Source organism: Capsicum annuum, chromosome 7 (assembly GCF_002878395.1).
Source record: "Capsicum annuum cultivar UCD-10X-F1 chromosome 7, UCD10Xv1.1, whole genome shotgun sequence".
NCBI lineage: Eukaryota > Viridiplantae > Streptophyta > Magnoliopsida > Solanales > Solanaceae > Capsicum > Capsicum annuum.
The window spans coordinates 128,396,190-128,411,430 of record NC_061117.1 but is presented as its reverse complement, the minus strand read 5'-3'; the positions used below and the strand labels follow the sequence as shown (position 1 = coordinate 128,411,430).

The 15,241-nt window shown below is 34.8% G+C and overlaps 1 protein-coding gene across 1 annotated transcript; it reads right to left on the bottom strand.

The window, feature by feature from the left end:
• Positions 1–1,619: 1,619 nt before the first annotated feature.
• LOC107876637 lies at positions 1,620–7,730 on the bottom strand. The gene is made up of 3 exons (XM_047394026.1): positions 7,224–7,730; positions 6,356–6,452; positions 1,620–1,942 (listed from the first exon to the last, which is right to left on the bottom strand). Exons 1-3 carry the CDS (start codon positions 7,728–7,730, stop codon positions 1,620–1,622), a joined length of 927 nt encoding a protein of 308 aa, XP_047249982.1.
• Positions 7,731–15,241: the final 7,511 nt, after the last annotated feature.

Sequence of the window (15,241 nt, the reverse complement as noted above, 5' to 3'; positions counted from 1 at the left end):
GTTGGTCCACTACCAAAATCTTCTGCTAGACACTTATACATCTTGGACGCGACAGATTACTTCTTAAAGTGGGCCGAAGCTATTGCTCTTAAGGAAGTAAAGAAAGAAAATGTTACAACCTTCATCCAAGTGAATATCGTCTACCGCTTTGAAATCCCTCAATATATAATAACTGACAATGGAAAGCCTTTTTCTAACAAACTGATGAATAAGATTTGTGATCTCTTTGGCTTCAAGTAGCGCAAGTCTTCTATGTATTATGCTGCCGCCAACGGTCTAGCTGAAGCCTTTAATAAGACTTTATGCAACTTGTTGAAGAAAGTCATCTCCAAATCTAAATGAAACTGGCATGAGCGAATGAAAGAATCTTTATGGGCGTATAGGACAACTTACCGTACGCCGACATAAGCTAACCCATACTCACTTGATTTTGGAGTTGAAGCAGTCCTGCCACTTGAGCGTCAAATACCTTTTTTGAGACTGGCTATTCAAGAAAGGCTCACCAATAAAGAAAATACTAAGTTGCGTCTTGCAAAGTTAAAAGCTCTTGATGAGAAGAGGTTAGAGGCTCACTAAAATCTTGAATGTTATCAAGCCCGGTTATCTCATTCTTTCAACAGAAGGGTTCGCTTGAGTTGCTTCCAAGTTGGAGATCAAGTTCTTACAGTAGAAGGCCCATTATCACTTCTCATAAGTCTGGGGGAAAATTCACCCCAAAGTGGGATGGACCATATGTCGTACAAGAGGCATATTCAAATGGTGATTACAAGCTTTTCGATGCAGCTGGCGTAAGGGTTGGCCCCATCAACGCCAAGCTCTTGAAAAAGTACTATCCTTGAAGGAAGATGATACTCCTTAAGGCATGAGTATAAACTGTATGTACACTCCTTAAGGCACGAGTATAAACTGCATGTCCATTTCTGGCCTGTAAGAGTATAAACTGTGTACGGCTAAAAAAAATAAAAGTCCGCTAGGTTGAAAACCTCAAAAGAGGCAGCCTAGGCAAAAGTTAGGGAAAAAAAACAACACTCACCCAGAACTACATTGTGACTTGATCCTCTTCATTGAGGTACGTAGGCGCTTGAAATTTTATTCTGAGTTCAGCTACATGAGTGTCAAAAAAATACATGTCTCTGCTTGATCTGTTGTATAAAAGTCAAGTTAGCATACATCGTAATTAAGTTTTGGAATTATGTCAAATACTTGTGGCTCAATGGGGGCAATCCATCAAAAGAAAAGAAAGCTCTTTCAATAGGATTTAGAATACCCAAAGCCTACAGTTAAGACATATATCTACCACACATGCAATTATCAATTATGAAGTCAAAATCTTTAATTCTTAGGGCTTTTAAATTGAAGTTGCAAGTCCAACTCGGTTTTGAGACAAAACTGTGAAGCCAATGAGCAACAAGTTTGGGAGAGAAAAACCAGAGTTTAATACGACAACATCAATAAGTCAAAATAAGAAAGCAATTCTTGGAGTTGAGATTCTAAAGAAATATTTTAATAAGTGTGCAATAAAAAAAAAAGAGTTTCCATTATAACTATTAGATCCGACTACTCAATAAAAAGGGTAAAAGAAAGCAACAAGAAGGTTTGAAGGAAGACATCTCCTAAGGCTAATCTAAGTATAGCTTATAATTGACTAAATCTTGTAAAGCAGCCTCTAAGAATTGCTTCTTATTCTCCACGACCTTTGAGGCTTTTTCCATTGCAAGGGAGACATCAGAACACTTGGAAAACTCTTCTTCAGCAGTTGATACTTTGGATTTCATCTCTGCAGCTTCTTGTTTGGCAGCATCTCGACGAGCTTTTAACTTTTTCACCTTCTTTCTCTCCTTCTCAAGAGATTTGCAGGCGGCAGAAACTTCTCCAGATTTCTCATCCCTCTCTCGCAATACAAGCTCAAGATGCTCTTTGGCTTTCAAATATGGCTCCAACTCTTTAATTGTAGTTGTTTTATCAACAAGGATGGATCGTGCTTAGTCGTAGGAAGTCGCCAACCCAAAGAAAAAGGAAGTTGACACCATCTTGAGGTCAAATTGGTCGATCTTAGAGTGTATGGAGGCAAAGTTAAACTCTCGCACCCCAAGTCGATTGTTGTTAAGTCGTCATCTTGAAGTCAAATTGGCCGGTCTTAGAGTGTACGGAGGCGAAGTTAAACTCTCGCGCCCTAAGCCGATTGTTGCAAAGCCGCCATCTTGAAGTCAAATTGGTTGGTCTTAGAGTGTATGGAGGTGAAGTTAAACTCTCACATCCTAAGCCGATTGTTGCAAAACCACCATCTTGAAGTCAAATTGATCGATCTTAAAGTGTACGGAGGTGAAGTTAAACTCTCGCACCCTAAGCCGATTGTTGCATATTGATATTTGTTTCAACCCTACCAAAAAAAAGGGAAAAAAGACAAAATAAAAGTAAACAAAATAAGAAAAAAAAGCAACTCACCAATAATGCTTTGGTCACGGTACAACCAACAATCACAGAACTGGTGTGAATTACAGCAGATAATTATGAATCATAAACAATCGAATAGTTTGTATTTATAGAGGTAGTGTGGCTATATTAAATTCAAAATATATTAGTCCCAAATAAATATTATGGATTAATATAATTAAATTAATTATTTAGTTCCAAACATATATGGACTTAATTAATATCCAATTTTTATTAGGGTAGCCCGTTAATTTGGGCTACAAATAATGAATCCATGTTACTAAGCCCAAAATATTATCATATTCTAGAGGCCCAAATAAGCGCTACGTGTCAAATGACGTGGTATGCTAAGTCAAGGGAAGGATCCAATAGGACCACGCCACATGTCAAAATGATGCAGCATGTCCATGAAATCAAAGCCCATAAAAGATGCCACGTTACTCAAATCTGATTGGTCAAAGAAAGTCCATCTTCATCATGACTCTCATTTTTCACAAGTATAAATAGGGGTCTCATAATTCAGAAAAGGGGCCCCAGAACTCTAACAAGAAGCAAGAGAAAGCTCGTGCATCAAATGCCGTAATTTCTCTATAAATCTCAAGCATTCAGATCAAGTTCATTAAAACTTAAGATTAAGACCGCAATATTCAAGAACAAGCTCAAAAACCCATGAATTCAAGCACAAGTCAGGATTAAGTCTCTCAAATCATTCAAATCAAGTTCAAATTCAAGATCAAGCTTCAAGCCCTTGAATTTATATTTGAAAAGGCGAATCACAGGATTCATAGAGATTGTAACACTCACACACTGAAATCAATAAATTGATTGTTTCAATATTTTCTTGTCTCGAATTATTTATTTTTCGATCTCAAAAATTTTACTGTCCAACATTCATGTTTGTTAAAGTTTATGACAATTTCTTATCTAAATTCATATATCAATTCTATATCAAAGATTTTATTGAAAATATATTACTGAATGTTTACTCTTAATTTTTTTTTTTATAAATTTATCATCATTTTTAACAGCGTACACTTATGTATTTAACCAAAAGAAACAAATACTTATATATTTTGTTTCATTTCAATGATGAACTAATTCTTTGTATCTCAAATTATTTTCGACTACATAAAAAGCATAATTTATTTGAAAACATAACGTGCTTGAACTTTATAATTAGGATTTTCTTTCTTTAGGATAATGAAGATACTAATTAGTATCTATTAGTTGATTTTGAACTTAATAATTAAATTATTTGATGTGATTATTTGGTATTAGTAATAGCATATACGCTAAAATAAAATGACACTTGATATTTTATCAATATAGTAAAAGATATTTTATAAAAGTATTTATGTATATCTAATACGAAATAATATAAATGAATATGAGCGGGGTGATGAATATTGTGATGGAGGGGGAGGATAAGAAATTGTGATAGTTGGGCTGAGGTAGGGGGTTGGGCTAAGTGGGTAGGGTGGTGGAGTGGAGGATGGAGGCAGATTGGGATTTAGGGTAGAAATTTTTTTTAAATTTTTTTAAAGTTTTAAAAAAATCAGAATCAAGATAAGGGAAAAGCAAGATTTTTTTTTTTTTGATAAAATTAACTTCTAATAATAAAAAAAAATATTTTTGGATTGTGTAGAGGGTTGGGGTGGCATGTAGGGGTAGGGGGCTGAGTAAGGAAAAATAATTTACTTACAAAATAAAATATTTTTTTTTAGTTTGTTTGGGAGGGCCGACTAAGGATAAGAGTGAGGTGCGTAAGACTTTTTTCACAAAAAATATTAAAAATTTTAAAATTAAAATATGTGGGTAGGGGGGTTTGGGGGAGGGGGGAGGGCAGGGGGATGGGCGTGGAATTTGGTGGAGTAGATCATTTTGAAAGTGGTTTGAGAGAACTTAATAAATAAATACTTAAAGATATTAATAATAAAATCGAACACAAATTTTTTTTATAAGAAATAGAACAATTTAAAATTTTAAAATAAAATAGTAAAATTGTAAGTGCTTAGTTTTTGAATTGAGAATGCTGAAATTTAAATTTTGAAAGTTTTATAATTTGCATAATTAAATTTTTTTTGGTGTTTAAAATAAAATGAAAGATAATTTTTTTTAAAATGAGCTAAGTCTATTGAAGTTAAATTGATAGACAAAAAAATTGAAATGTGAAATGAAAAGGAATGTAATTACATTCCTTAATTGATCAAAAATATAAAGGTAATAGTCCACAACAAAATTAACAAGTATTTAACATTTTATATTTTCTTATTTTTAAAAATTAGTTAATGAAATATGATTAAATAAAACACTAATATTATTTCTTTTCATATCAAAATATTTAAAATAATTACAAATGTAATTAGTTATTAAATATTAATTATAATTTCACTATTAGTAATTATTTTTAATTTTTTCACAATTAATTTAAAGTATGTTAAAAATTGAATAATATATTATTTCAATGTGAATAAACAAATGTTTTTAATGAATATTTTTTAAAAAATATTCTGCGCATCCGCAAGTACCAATACTAGTATATATATATATATATATATATATATATATATATATATATATAAAAGCAAAACTAAAAGCAAGACAATAAGTCAAGTGACAATATATTAAAAGTCACGTGACAGTTTTAAGGACAATACTTAATAGTGTTGTAGTAAAAATTTTGAATTAAAGAATATTAAATATTTTAATTTTAAAATAATAATAATGCTATAAGAAGAAAAAGAGATTTTCATTAGCTTAAACCTAGGAACTATATTTAAAGAGTCCTAAATAAACTCTAAAAATTATTTAATACTATTTTTCAACCCAAAAAAACCTGCCGACCTAAAAAGAAGTCGTGTGTTACCAATATTATCTTTTTTCAACTAATCCTAACTTTCACAACTAAAAAAAAATGTTTATATTTAAAAAAGAGATTTTAGTCGATATTATTATTGTTAAAAGGCACTCTTTTACCCAACTAATCTTAAATTTTAGCAACTAAAAAGATTTTTAACCAGATAATGATTTTAAATTTATATTGATTATAACTACCTCTATAATTTTAAAATTCTAATTTTATTACAACTCTTAGTGTTTATCAGTACATAATTTTAGTTTGAATTTAAAATAGTAGATATATTTTTACTCTCTCGTAAACTTATCTCTTTTAAAATTTGAATGTTATAAAACATATTTAATGGTTGAAGAGTTATAACAGACTTTTACTATTTCAAACTTATTTATTTTAATATTTAAATATTATAAAGCATACATGAATATAATTTATTTAAATATTAAATATTATTTAACTTGCGTTTGACCATATCAAATTTGATATGCATTTTTGGGTGAAGTTTTATTCATATCATAAGCATACTTTTAATTTTTTATAAGATAAAAGAGTATAAAAGAAAAAGATAATATTAGAAACAAGACCAAAAGAAAAACTAACAAATCTAAACCAATTTAAATTCCTCACCCACGCGTAATTTTCCATCATCGCTCACGTATATATTGATTGTTTATTTAGTTCAAAGAACAAAAATGAACATAAACCATAACACGTAGGTATTTTGAGGGATGATGTCTTTAAAATAAGTTCCTATGCTTTTTAATTTTTATACTTCAAAATTGCAATTATAAGAATATAAAATTTATTTTAAAAGATAAATTTTTCTAAAATAGTTTACAAGTATAAAGGTAAAATTTACTAAAACTTATTTAGTTTGAAACATTTCATATAGTTTTAAATTGAAGCTATAAAATAACAAAGTTTATTTTTAAGGTAAAATGGTTCGATGGACCCCTGTACTATGTCGGTTTTGTAAGTTGGACACTTCTGCTTACATGTTTGTCATTTGGACCCCTGAACCCACTAAAAAGCAACATTTTAAATATTTTGTTAGTGAGTGCAACACACTCTCCCATGTCAGCTGCCACATAAGTTGCCACATGTGCCACGTCTCTGCCACGTCATTTTCAAGTGTTTCCTTAAATTCCAAGTTTTTTTTAAAATGCTACATGATAAATTAAATATTAAAATTAATTTAATTAAATAAAAAGTTTTTATAAATTATAGAAAAATTTAAATAATCATATTTTAAATTAAATATCCAAATAATTAAATTATAAAATGTCATTTAATTTAATTTTGTTCACAAATTAAATATCAAATGCATTGCAAATAATTAAAATTCTTCTCCAACTAATTTACATTTTTAACTATAAATTCATATATACAAACATAATGAATTTTCAAATTTTAAATTTGAATATCTTTAACAAACATAATTAAATAAATTATTTTTATAAATTGTAGAAATTCTAATACACAAACACAATAATTTTTTAATTTAAATTTTTAACTATAAATTCTAATACACAAACATAATAAATTTAATTAGGCATCAAATTTATTCCAAATAATTGAAATTTCTCTCCAATTAATTTAAAGTTTTAACTATAAATTCACATACACAAACATAATAAATTTTTAATTTTTATTTAAATATCTTTAACAAATTGTAAAAGTTACAAAATTAATCCTAAACAAAATAAAAAATTTAAATTGAGAAAATGAATAAAAAAAATTAAAAAGTAAAACAACAATTTGTTTTTTACAATGAACAACAACAACAATATCAACCACAACAAAGACCTCTTCAGGGATATATAATTTTTTTTTTTTGATAATGAACAGCAACAACAATATCAACCAGGAAAGACCCTTTTTAGGGAACAACAACAATTTTTTTTTTTGGACAATGAACAACAACGACAATATCAACCACAACAAAGATAAGGGATAACATAAACTTTCGTTGAATCTTGTCAATCTTAACTCCACTAACATTGACTTTCATTGAAGTAGCAATAACATAAGCTTGATTAACTCTCCTTAATGGAACCCCATCAGCCTTAAACGACCCACTAATAAGTAACAGTCCAGAACACATAAGTTGTTTCAAGAACACAACTCTTTTCCCCTTAAATCTCCCAGCTAGAATAATCAAAATAGTACCAGGTGTAATATTGGCTCTCAATTTTGTGGGTTTTGGTTTGTATTTGTTGATGAGGGGTTTTTCCATGTCATCAGCTGGGTAGAATTTTGGTGGTTTGACGACGATGATTGAGTGAAGAGCAATGGCAGCGGTGGATTTTGGGTGGGTGGGGAATTTGCCGCTGTTTTTCTTCTTGATAGCCCAAAGGCCCTTTTTGTGGTACATTTTGGAATTGGAGAATTTGCCGATTCCATTGATTAGGTTAGGGTTACGGGAGGATTTCTTGTCGGCCATTGCTGCGAAGTGTTCAAAGGACAAGTTTGGAGTGAAAGGGGAACAAAATGAAACATTTTAGTTGAGAAAGTGAATAAAAAACCCTTTTTTATTTTATTTTTAATTTTAATATTTTTTTAAAAAAATTATTTTAATTTAAAATTGATCAAAAATTGACCCCTACTCGTAGGCACGCGCCTCATCCTAGTCAACCCTTTTAATGCCACATAAGCCTGATCAACGGTCAAAGGGTTTGAAATATTGCTTTTTAGTGGGTTCAAGGGTCCAGATGACAAACATGTAAGTAGGAGTGTCCACATTACAAAACGGACATAATACAAGGATCCACCGAACCATTTTGCCTATTTTTAAATATAATTTAGTTTTTAAAATTATTTTTCAGATAAAGAAAAACCTAGCTGAAAATTAGTTAGATGATTTTAAAATTTTAATTTTAATTGAAAGTCACAGATTCTTTTAAATTTGAATTAAAACAAACTTTAAACTAGATAAAGCCAAATTCTAATTAACTCTTTCCGGTATAAACTAAGGGCTCATTTATTTGCACTTAATGGAGGTCTGAATCTGAATGATTCAGACTTCAACCATTAAGTGCATTTGTTTTCTATTAAGATTTTAGCTCTTAATAGGTCGAATGGATCTTAATCATTCAGATCTAGAATCAAGTCTTAATAGGTCTGAAGAGGTATTATGGTGTTAGAAAATATTCACCGCCACTCTATTCATAATCATCAGTCACCACCACTAACAACCTTTGCCACCGCCACCATTGTCAACCACCACCAACCACCTCCACCATCACAACCATCATCGACAATAAATATCGCTACCAACCATTATTGTCAACTGCCACCACATCTACTACCTCTATTATTCTAATTATATTCACCGCCACTAATGTCATCAACAGCACCACCATCATCAACCACTATCGGCCAATCCCTACTATTGACCAACTCATCTATTACAACTAGCACCACCGCTAAATACCACTAATACATCACAACCTCCATATATTCTTTGGTTGCCACCACCATTGTCACTAGTAACGCCACCTCTACCATTACATCAACCACTACCATCGCTATAATTTATATCTACTAAAAACCATCTCCACCATCACAACTAACAACATCTCCAACAAGCTCCAACACATTGTCAACCATCATGCATTCATTCTTCAGTCATGACAATCAACACCTCCAACTACTAACATCAAGCAACGTCATATCACAACCACCACTACCATTATCAACCGTCACCATCATAACAGTCACTATAATACCAACCATCACAACTATCACTACAAATATTACTAATCACTAACATCAATCATTGTCATTGCAACCACCATTATAAATCATCGCCACTATCACTAACAAATGTAAATATTTTTTTTCAATCAAATAAGAATTAAATTACATACTTTTCTGATATATAATTAGTTTTTATTTGAATTATATTTTTTATTTTATTATATAAAAATAATTTTTTTTACACATTCAGATGTTGAAAAACAAACAGTCTTAATCATTCAATTTTTTTGATCTAGAGACAACATCTTAATCATTCAGTTATGTATTAAGATTCAGACCTCTGAATCTTAAAAAAATAAATGCAGCCTAACTTTTTAAACAAACTTCTTATTTTATTCTCTAAAACTCTTTTTTAAAATTATTGTTCATTATTTTTTGTTGGCTATATAACATTCATGGATGACGTATGTGCACATAAATATACGTGCTTAATTTGCTTACTATTCAAAGTTTGATCTGAGATTATTTGCTTATAATTGATTAATAATTTGTGCTATTTGATTAAAGAATTAACTTATTTTAAATTCTTTTTTTGGGATCAATGATTGTCATGAAAGTACACACACACACACACATATATATATTGGACACTGATTTTCTTTTTTTGATTGTGCTAGACTTATATAATGAGATAAAAATGTTATCTTCACAGAATCCTATCTCTAAACGACCAATAAATTTTGAGAACAACAACCAGACAATAGAAGAAGTGTAAGGTAATTGTTTAGGAAAATTGTGTGTATGCTTGATTGTTTTTCTTCAAAATCAATCTTTCTGATATGTTGATTTGTCATGCTATTCTTTTTTATATTGTATTTTTTGAAAAATAATAATTTAACAATAGAATTACTATTGAATTGAAATTTAAACTAAACTTGAATTGAGATAGATTGTGACTTCTTCATATCTACAAAAAATGTTATTCTTCTCCATGTATATATATATATATATATATATATATATTCTATCCTCGGCCCCCAAGGGCACGTGTCGTTGGCTAAGCCGACGCGCAGAAGGGTCGCGATAACTACCTTGAAGTACAATTTCCATCGAGCGGTTTGATGTACAAATATGCACTCAATTGTTGATTTAAGGTTACCTCATATGTTGGAAATATTTTTCTATTTTTAAAATATTTTTTTTATTTTTTATTTATTTTTTGAATTTTCATAAATAATATTTGAAAAAAATATTTTCTTAATGAATTATCATTTACAAATGTCATGACTCTTTTGTGAGTGCATTAGCTCGGTCTTACATCAAAACGTGCAATTCTGACCTGTACATGTCTAGTATGATTCTCTAGCAAAATCATGTCTACTACTGACACTTGGTATTTTAACCATATATAAGGGGGTAGAAATATTAAAGGCACTTCGAGGCGACTGTCGCTAGTTGGCATAGGCACTCACTGGGCATGTCGACGTGCAGTATAGGCAGCATAGCAGCATGCATGTCTAGTCCATGCGAGCTGTTGGTGCCCGCTAAACCACGTCGATGGTGCTTCAATGTGCACTCGTGTCGACTATTGGTGGAGTTGTCCACGACGGCGATGTTGATATTTGATTTTGGATGAGGCGCTTTTGTGCATGCAGGGAGTTTCGAATACTGCTCTAGGGGTAAGCTTCGGGCACTGCACGCATGGGGCCGAGCCAAATCTACATCGAGTGATGATGGCAGACGTGGGCGGCGCCTGTGCACAAGACTCGATGCACCTTCATCACCTCTGCTCCCTCCAATGGTAGGATATCATTTCAAGAAGGACTTGCTTTGGACTTGTAACGTCCGCATGGGCAGCAACGTACAACATTTATTATTGTGCGCTCATCGATGGAGCATTTGGATGTATGACACGTGAGTTGTGTTCAGCATATGCGGCTTGATGATCACCAAAACCTCTGATTGAGACATGCCGACACGTACTGACGTTGTCCTCGACACATCATCGGGCTCTTGAGCTGCACTCAGCGTACGGATGTTGCTTTTAAGACTCTGAAGGCACCTTAATAGAAATCAAAGTTTTTGGGTTCCGGGGGAGTATGGTCGCTAATCAACTTAAAGAAATTGATGGAAGGGCACACCAAGAGTAGAGCCTACGACTTAATTTGACTCAACACGAGAAAACTTACCAAGTCCAGACATAGTAAGGATTGAAAAACTGAGAGATCTTTCTAGATTCTATGGGTAGTGGTGCATGGACGTTCTTAGTTGGTGGAGCGATTTGCCTAGTTAATTCTATTAATGAACGAGACCTCAGCCTGCTAACTAGCTATGCAGAGGTATTCCTTTGCGACCAACTTGTTGAAGGGACTACGACCTTTTAAGCCGCGGAAGCTTGAGGCAATAGTAGGTCTATGATGCCCTTAGATGTTCTGGGCCGCACGCGTGCTAGACTGATGTATTTAATGAGTTTATAGCCTTAGCCTACAGGCCCGGATAATCTTTGAATTTTTATCGTGATGGCGATAGATTATTACAATTATTGGTCTTCAATGAGGAATTCCTAGTAAACGTGAGTCATCAACGCACGTTAACTACGTCTCTGCCCTTTATACACACCGCCCGTCGCTCCTACTGATTAAATGATCCGATAAAATATTTAGATTGCGGTGACATGGATGGTTCCCTACCCGCAATGTTGTGAGAAGTCCATTGAGCCTTATCATTTAAAAGGAGAAGTCGTAACAAGGTTTTCGTAGGTAAACCTGCGGAATGATAATTGTCGAAACCTGTACAACATAATGACTCTGGAATATGTTTAAAAACTGGGGTGTCCGCGCGGCAAGGGTGCTTCGTCCCTCCGCTCGAGCGCCTCCCCCTCATCCCCAGCACGCGCACCTAACGTGAGCATTGGGTGACTAATAAACCCTGAAGCAGAAGAATCAAGGAATACTTAAATTGATAGCCTGCCCCTCGTGCCCCATTTTCAGCGTGCGTCAGGAGGACCTGTGTTTTTTTTTAAACAAAAATAACTCTCGACAACGGATATCTTGGCTCTCGCATCGATGAAGAATATAGACATGATTTGATATATAGTAGCAAATATTCGCTACATATTTAAAAACTTGAGACACAAGGAAGGCCTTTTGATTCACCCCACACATAAAATGCGAGGGGCGAAAGACGATGAATTGAACTTGATAATGCCTGGGCATTTGGTATGCAGCACAGGAAACCAAATTCAAACAAGCCTAAATTGCGCTTGCCCCACGACTGAGATGGCAAGCAGGTTAGGACGTCGCTGCTCAAGCAAGGATCTAACCTAACCGCACATACCGAAGACAACCCATGCGTCGTTCGTTCAAATGCTCCATCGATGCACGCTCAGTACCGGCCCCAATACCTACTAATAAATGTCATGCGCTGCTACCCATGCGGACGTTGTAAGTCTAAAGCAAGTCCCGCCTGACATAATAACCCACCGTTGCGGGGAGCAGAGGTGATGAAGGTGCATCGAGGCTTGTGCACGGGCATCGCCACGTCTGCTTCCATTACTCGACGCGAATTTGGCTTATCCCCATACGTGCAGCGCTCGGAGCTTGCCCCTAGAGAAGCATCTGAAACTCGCAGCATGCACAAAAGTATCGCCTCATTAGAAATCAAACGCCAACAGCCCCGCTGTGGATGACGCCACCAATAGCCGACATGAGCGCACAATAAAGCGTCGTCGACATGATTTTGTGGGCACTGACGGCTTAAAAAAACTATCCATGCATGCTGCCATGCTGTCTACACTACACATCGACATTCCCAGTGAACATTTATGCCAACTAGCAACACTCGCCTCGAAGTGCCTTCAATATCTCTGCACTAGACATGATTTTGCAAGAGAATCATAATAGACGTATACAGGTCAAAACTACATGTTTTGATGTAAGACCAAGCCAATGCACTCACAAAAGAGTCACGACATTTGTGAATGATAATTTTCATTAAGAAAATATATTTTTCAAATATTATTTAGGAAAATTTAAAAAATAAATAAAAAATAGAAGAAATATTTTTAAAATATAGAAACATTAGGAAAATATTCCAATGCATGAAGTAACCTTTGTTCCCCCAACGGAAATACCGAAGGAACCGTTCCCAGTTCGTTCACCGACTGGCACGTGGCGAACCGCTCTCAGCGCGGAAGCAGCTCGAGAAGTCCACCGGCAATCAACGGGTTCGGGATTGGGACCCCCATGCCCAACCCTTAGAGCCAATCGTTTTTTAGAATTTACGAATCCATTTTGCCAACTTTCCTTGCTTACATTATTCCATTGACCAGAGGTTGTTCACCTTGGAGACCTGATACGGTTATGAGTATGATCGGACATGGACAGAATTCGATCCTCGAGATATTTAAGGGCCGTCGGGAGCACACCGAATACCACGAGACGTGCGGTGCTCTTCTAGCCGCTGGATCCTACCTCCGACTGAGCCGATACCAGGGTGGGTAGGCTATTAAACAGAAAAGATAACTCTTTTCGAGGCTTACACCGATGTCTCTAGACTTTCTAACATTGCTTTCGACCGCCACATCTTGGTTTAGGAATTTTAACCCGATTATCTTTTAGACTACATGCAAAACGCGCTATCTGTCGGGGTTCCCCGGACCCTTAAGATCGACTAACCCATGTGCAAGTGTAGTTCACATGGAACTTTTCCTCTCTTCAGCCTTCAAAGTTGTCATTTGAATATTTGTTACTACCACTAAGATCTGCACCGACGTCGGCTCCGCTTGGGTTCATGCCTAAGATTTTGTAGCGACAATTGCGCTATCCTACTCATCGGGGCCTAGCATTTGCCCCAACAGCCGAGTGTATGTCGGACGCTTAACCACTATCCATTTTTGGGGCAAGTTGATTTGGCAGGTAAGTTGTTACACACTCCTTAAAGGATTTCGACTTCTATGATCACCTTCCTAATATCTTAATCGACCAACACCTTTTGTGGGATCTAGGTTAGCATGCATTTTGGTACTGTAACCCGACTTCCAATTTATCCTGCATAGCCAGTTGTTCTTACCAAAAATGGCCCACTCGGAGCTCTTGATTCTGTGGCACAGCTCAATGAAGCAGCTGGGTTGTCCTACCTATTTAAAGTTTAAGAATAGGTACAGGGCGTTGCACCCCCAAGGCCTATAATCATTGGCTTTACCCGATAGAACATGGACGCGAGCTCCAACTATCTCGAGGGAAACTTCAGAGGGAACCAGCTATAAGATAATTTGATTAATATTTCTCCCCTATACCCAAGTCAGACGAACAATTTGCACGTCAGTATCACTGTGGGCCTCCACCAGAGTTTTCTCTGGCTTCACCCCGCTCAAGCATAGTTCATCATCTTTCGAGTCCCGACAGGTATACTCACACTCGAACTCTTCTCAGAAGATCTAGGTCGGTCGGTGGTGCACCACTCAGGGGGATCCCATCAATCAGCTTCCTTATGCCTTACGGGTTTACTCATTAATTGACTCGCACACATGTCAGACTCTTTGGTTCATGTTTTAAGATAGGTCAAATGGGGAGCCCACAGGCCAACGTCCGGACAACGTAGATGTTGAAGTATGCCAGAGGCACGCGCTGCATGCTACAATTGAGGAAACGATATTCCACGAGTGTATCAAGAGCCCAGACTTTATCTGTCCCCTAATCCAGCTGGTCCACGCCCCGAGTCAATTGGCGAAATGACTCATCGCCGTTCAATATCCCGATAATTTCAAGCATACTTTGACTCTCTTTTTAAAGTTCTTTAATCGTTCCCTCGTGGTACTTGTTCGCTATTGGTCTCTCGCTCATATTTAGCCTTGGATGGAATTCACCGTCCGATTTGGACTGCATTCCTAACAACCCAACTCATAGATAGTGCCTCGTGGTGTGAAAGGGTTCGGGCACAATGGGGCTTTAATGAGAAATTCCAAGTAAGCGCAAGTTATCAGCTCGCGTTGACTAGGTCTCTGCCTTTTGTACAAACCTCCCATCGCTCCAACCGGTATATATATGTATGTATATATATATATGCATGCAAGAAAATTAAATTAAAATCTTGAATTGATATATTAAAGTTCTTTTAATAGAGATATAAATTAAAGTTGGAAGGAAAAAGAATTGATATTTAAAGTTGAAATATTAATCTTACAAATACTAATTATTACTTAAGTGATAATATTAGAGAAGAGATATATATCTTGAAATTCTATCTTTTCAAATG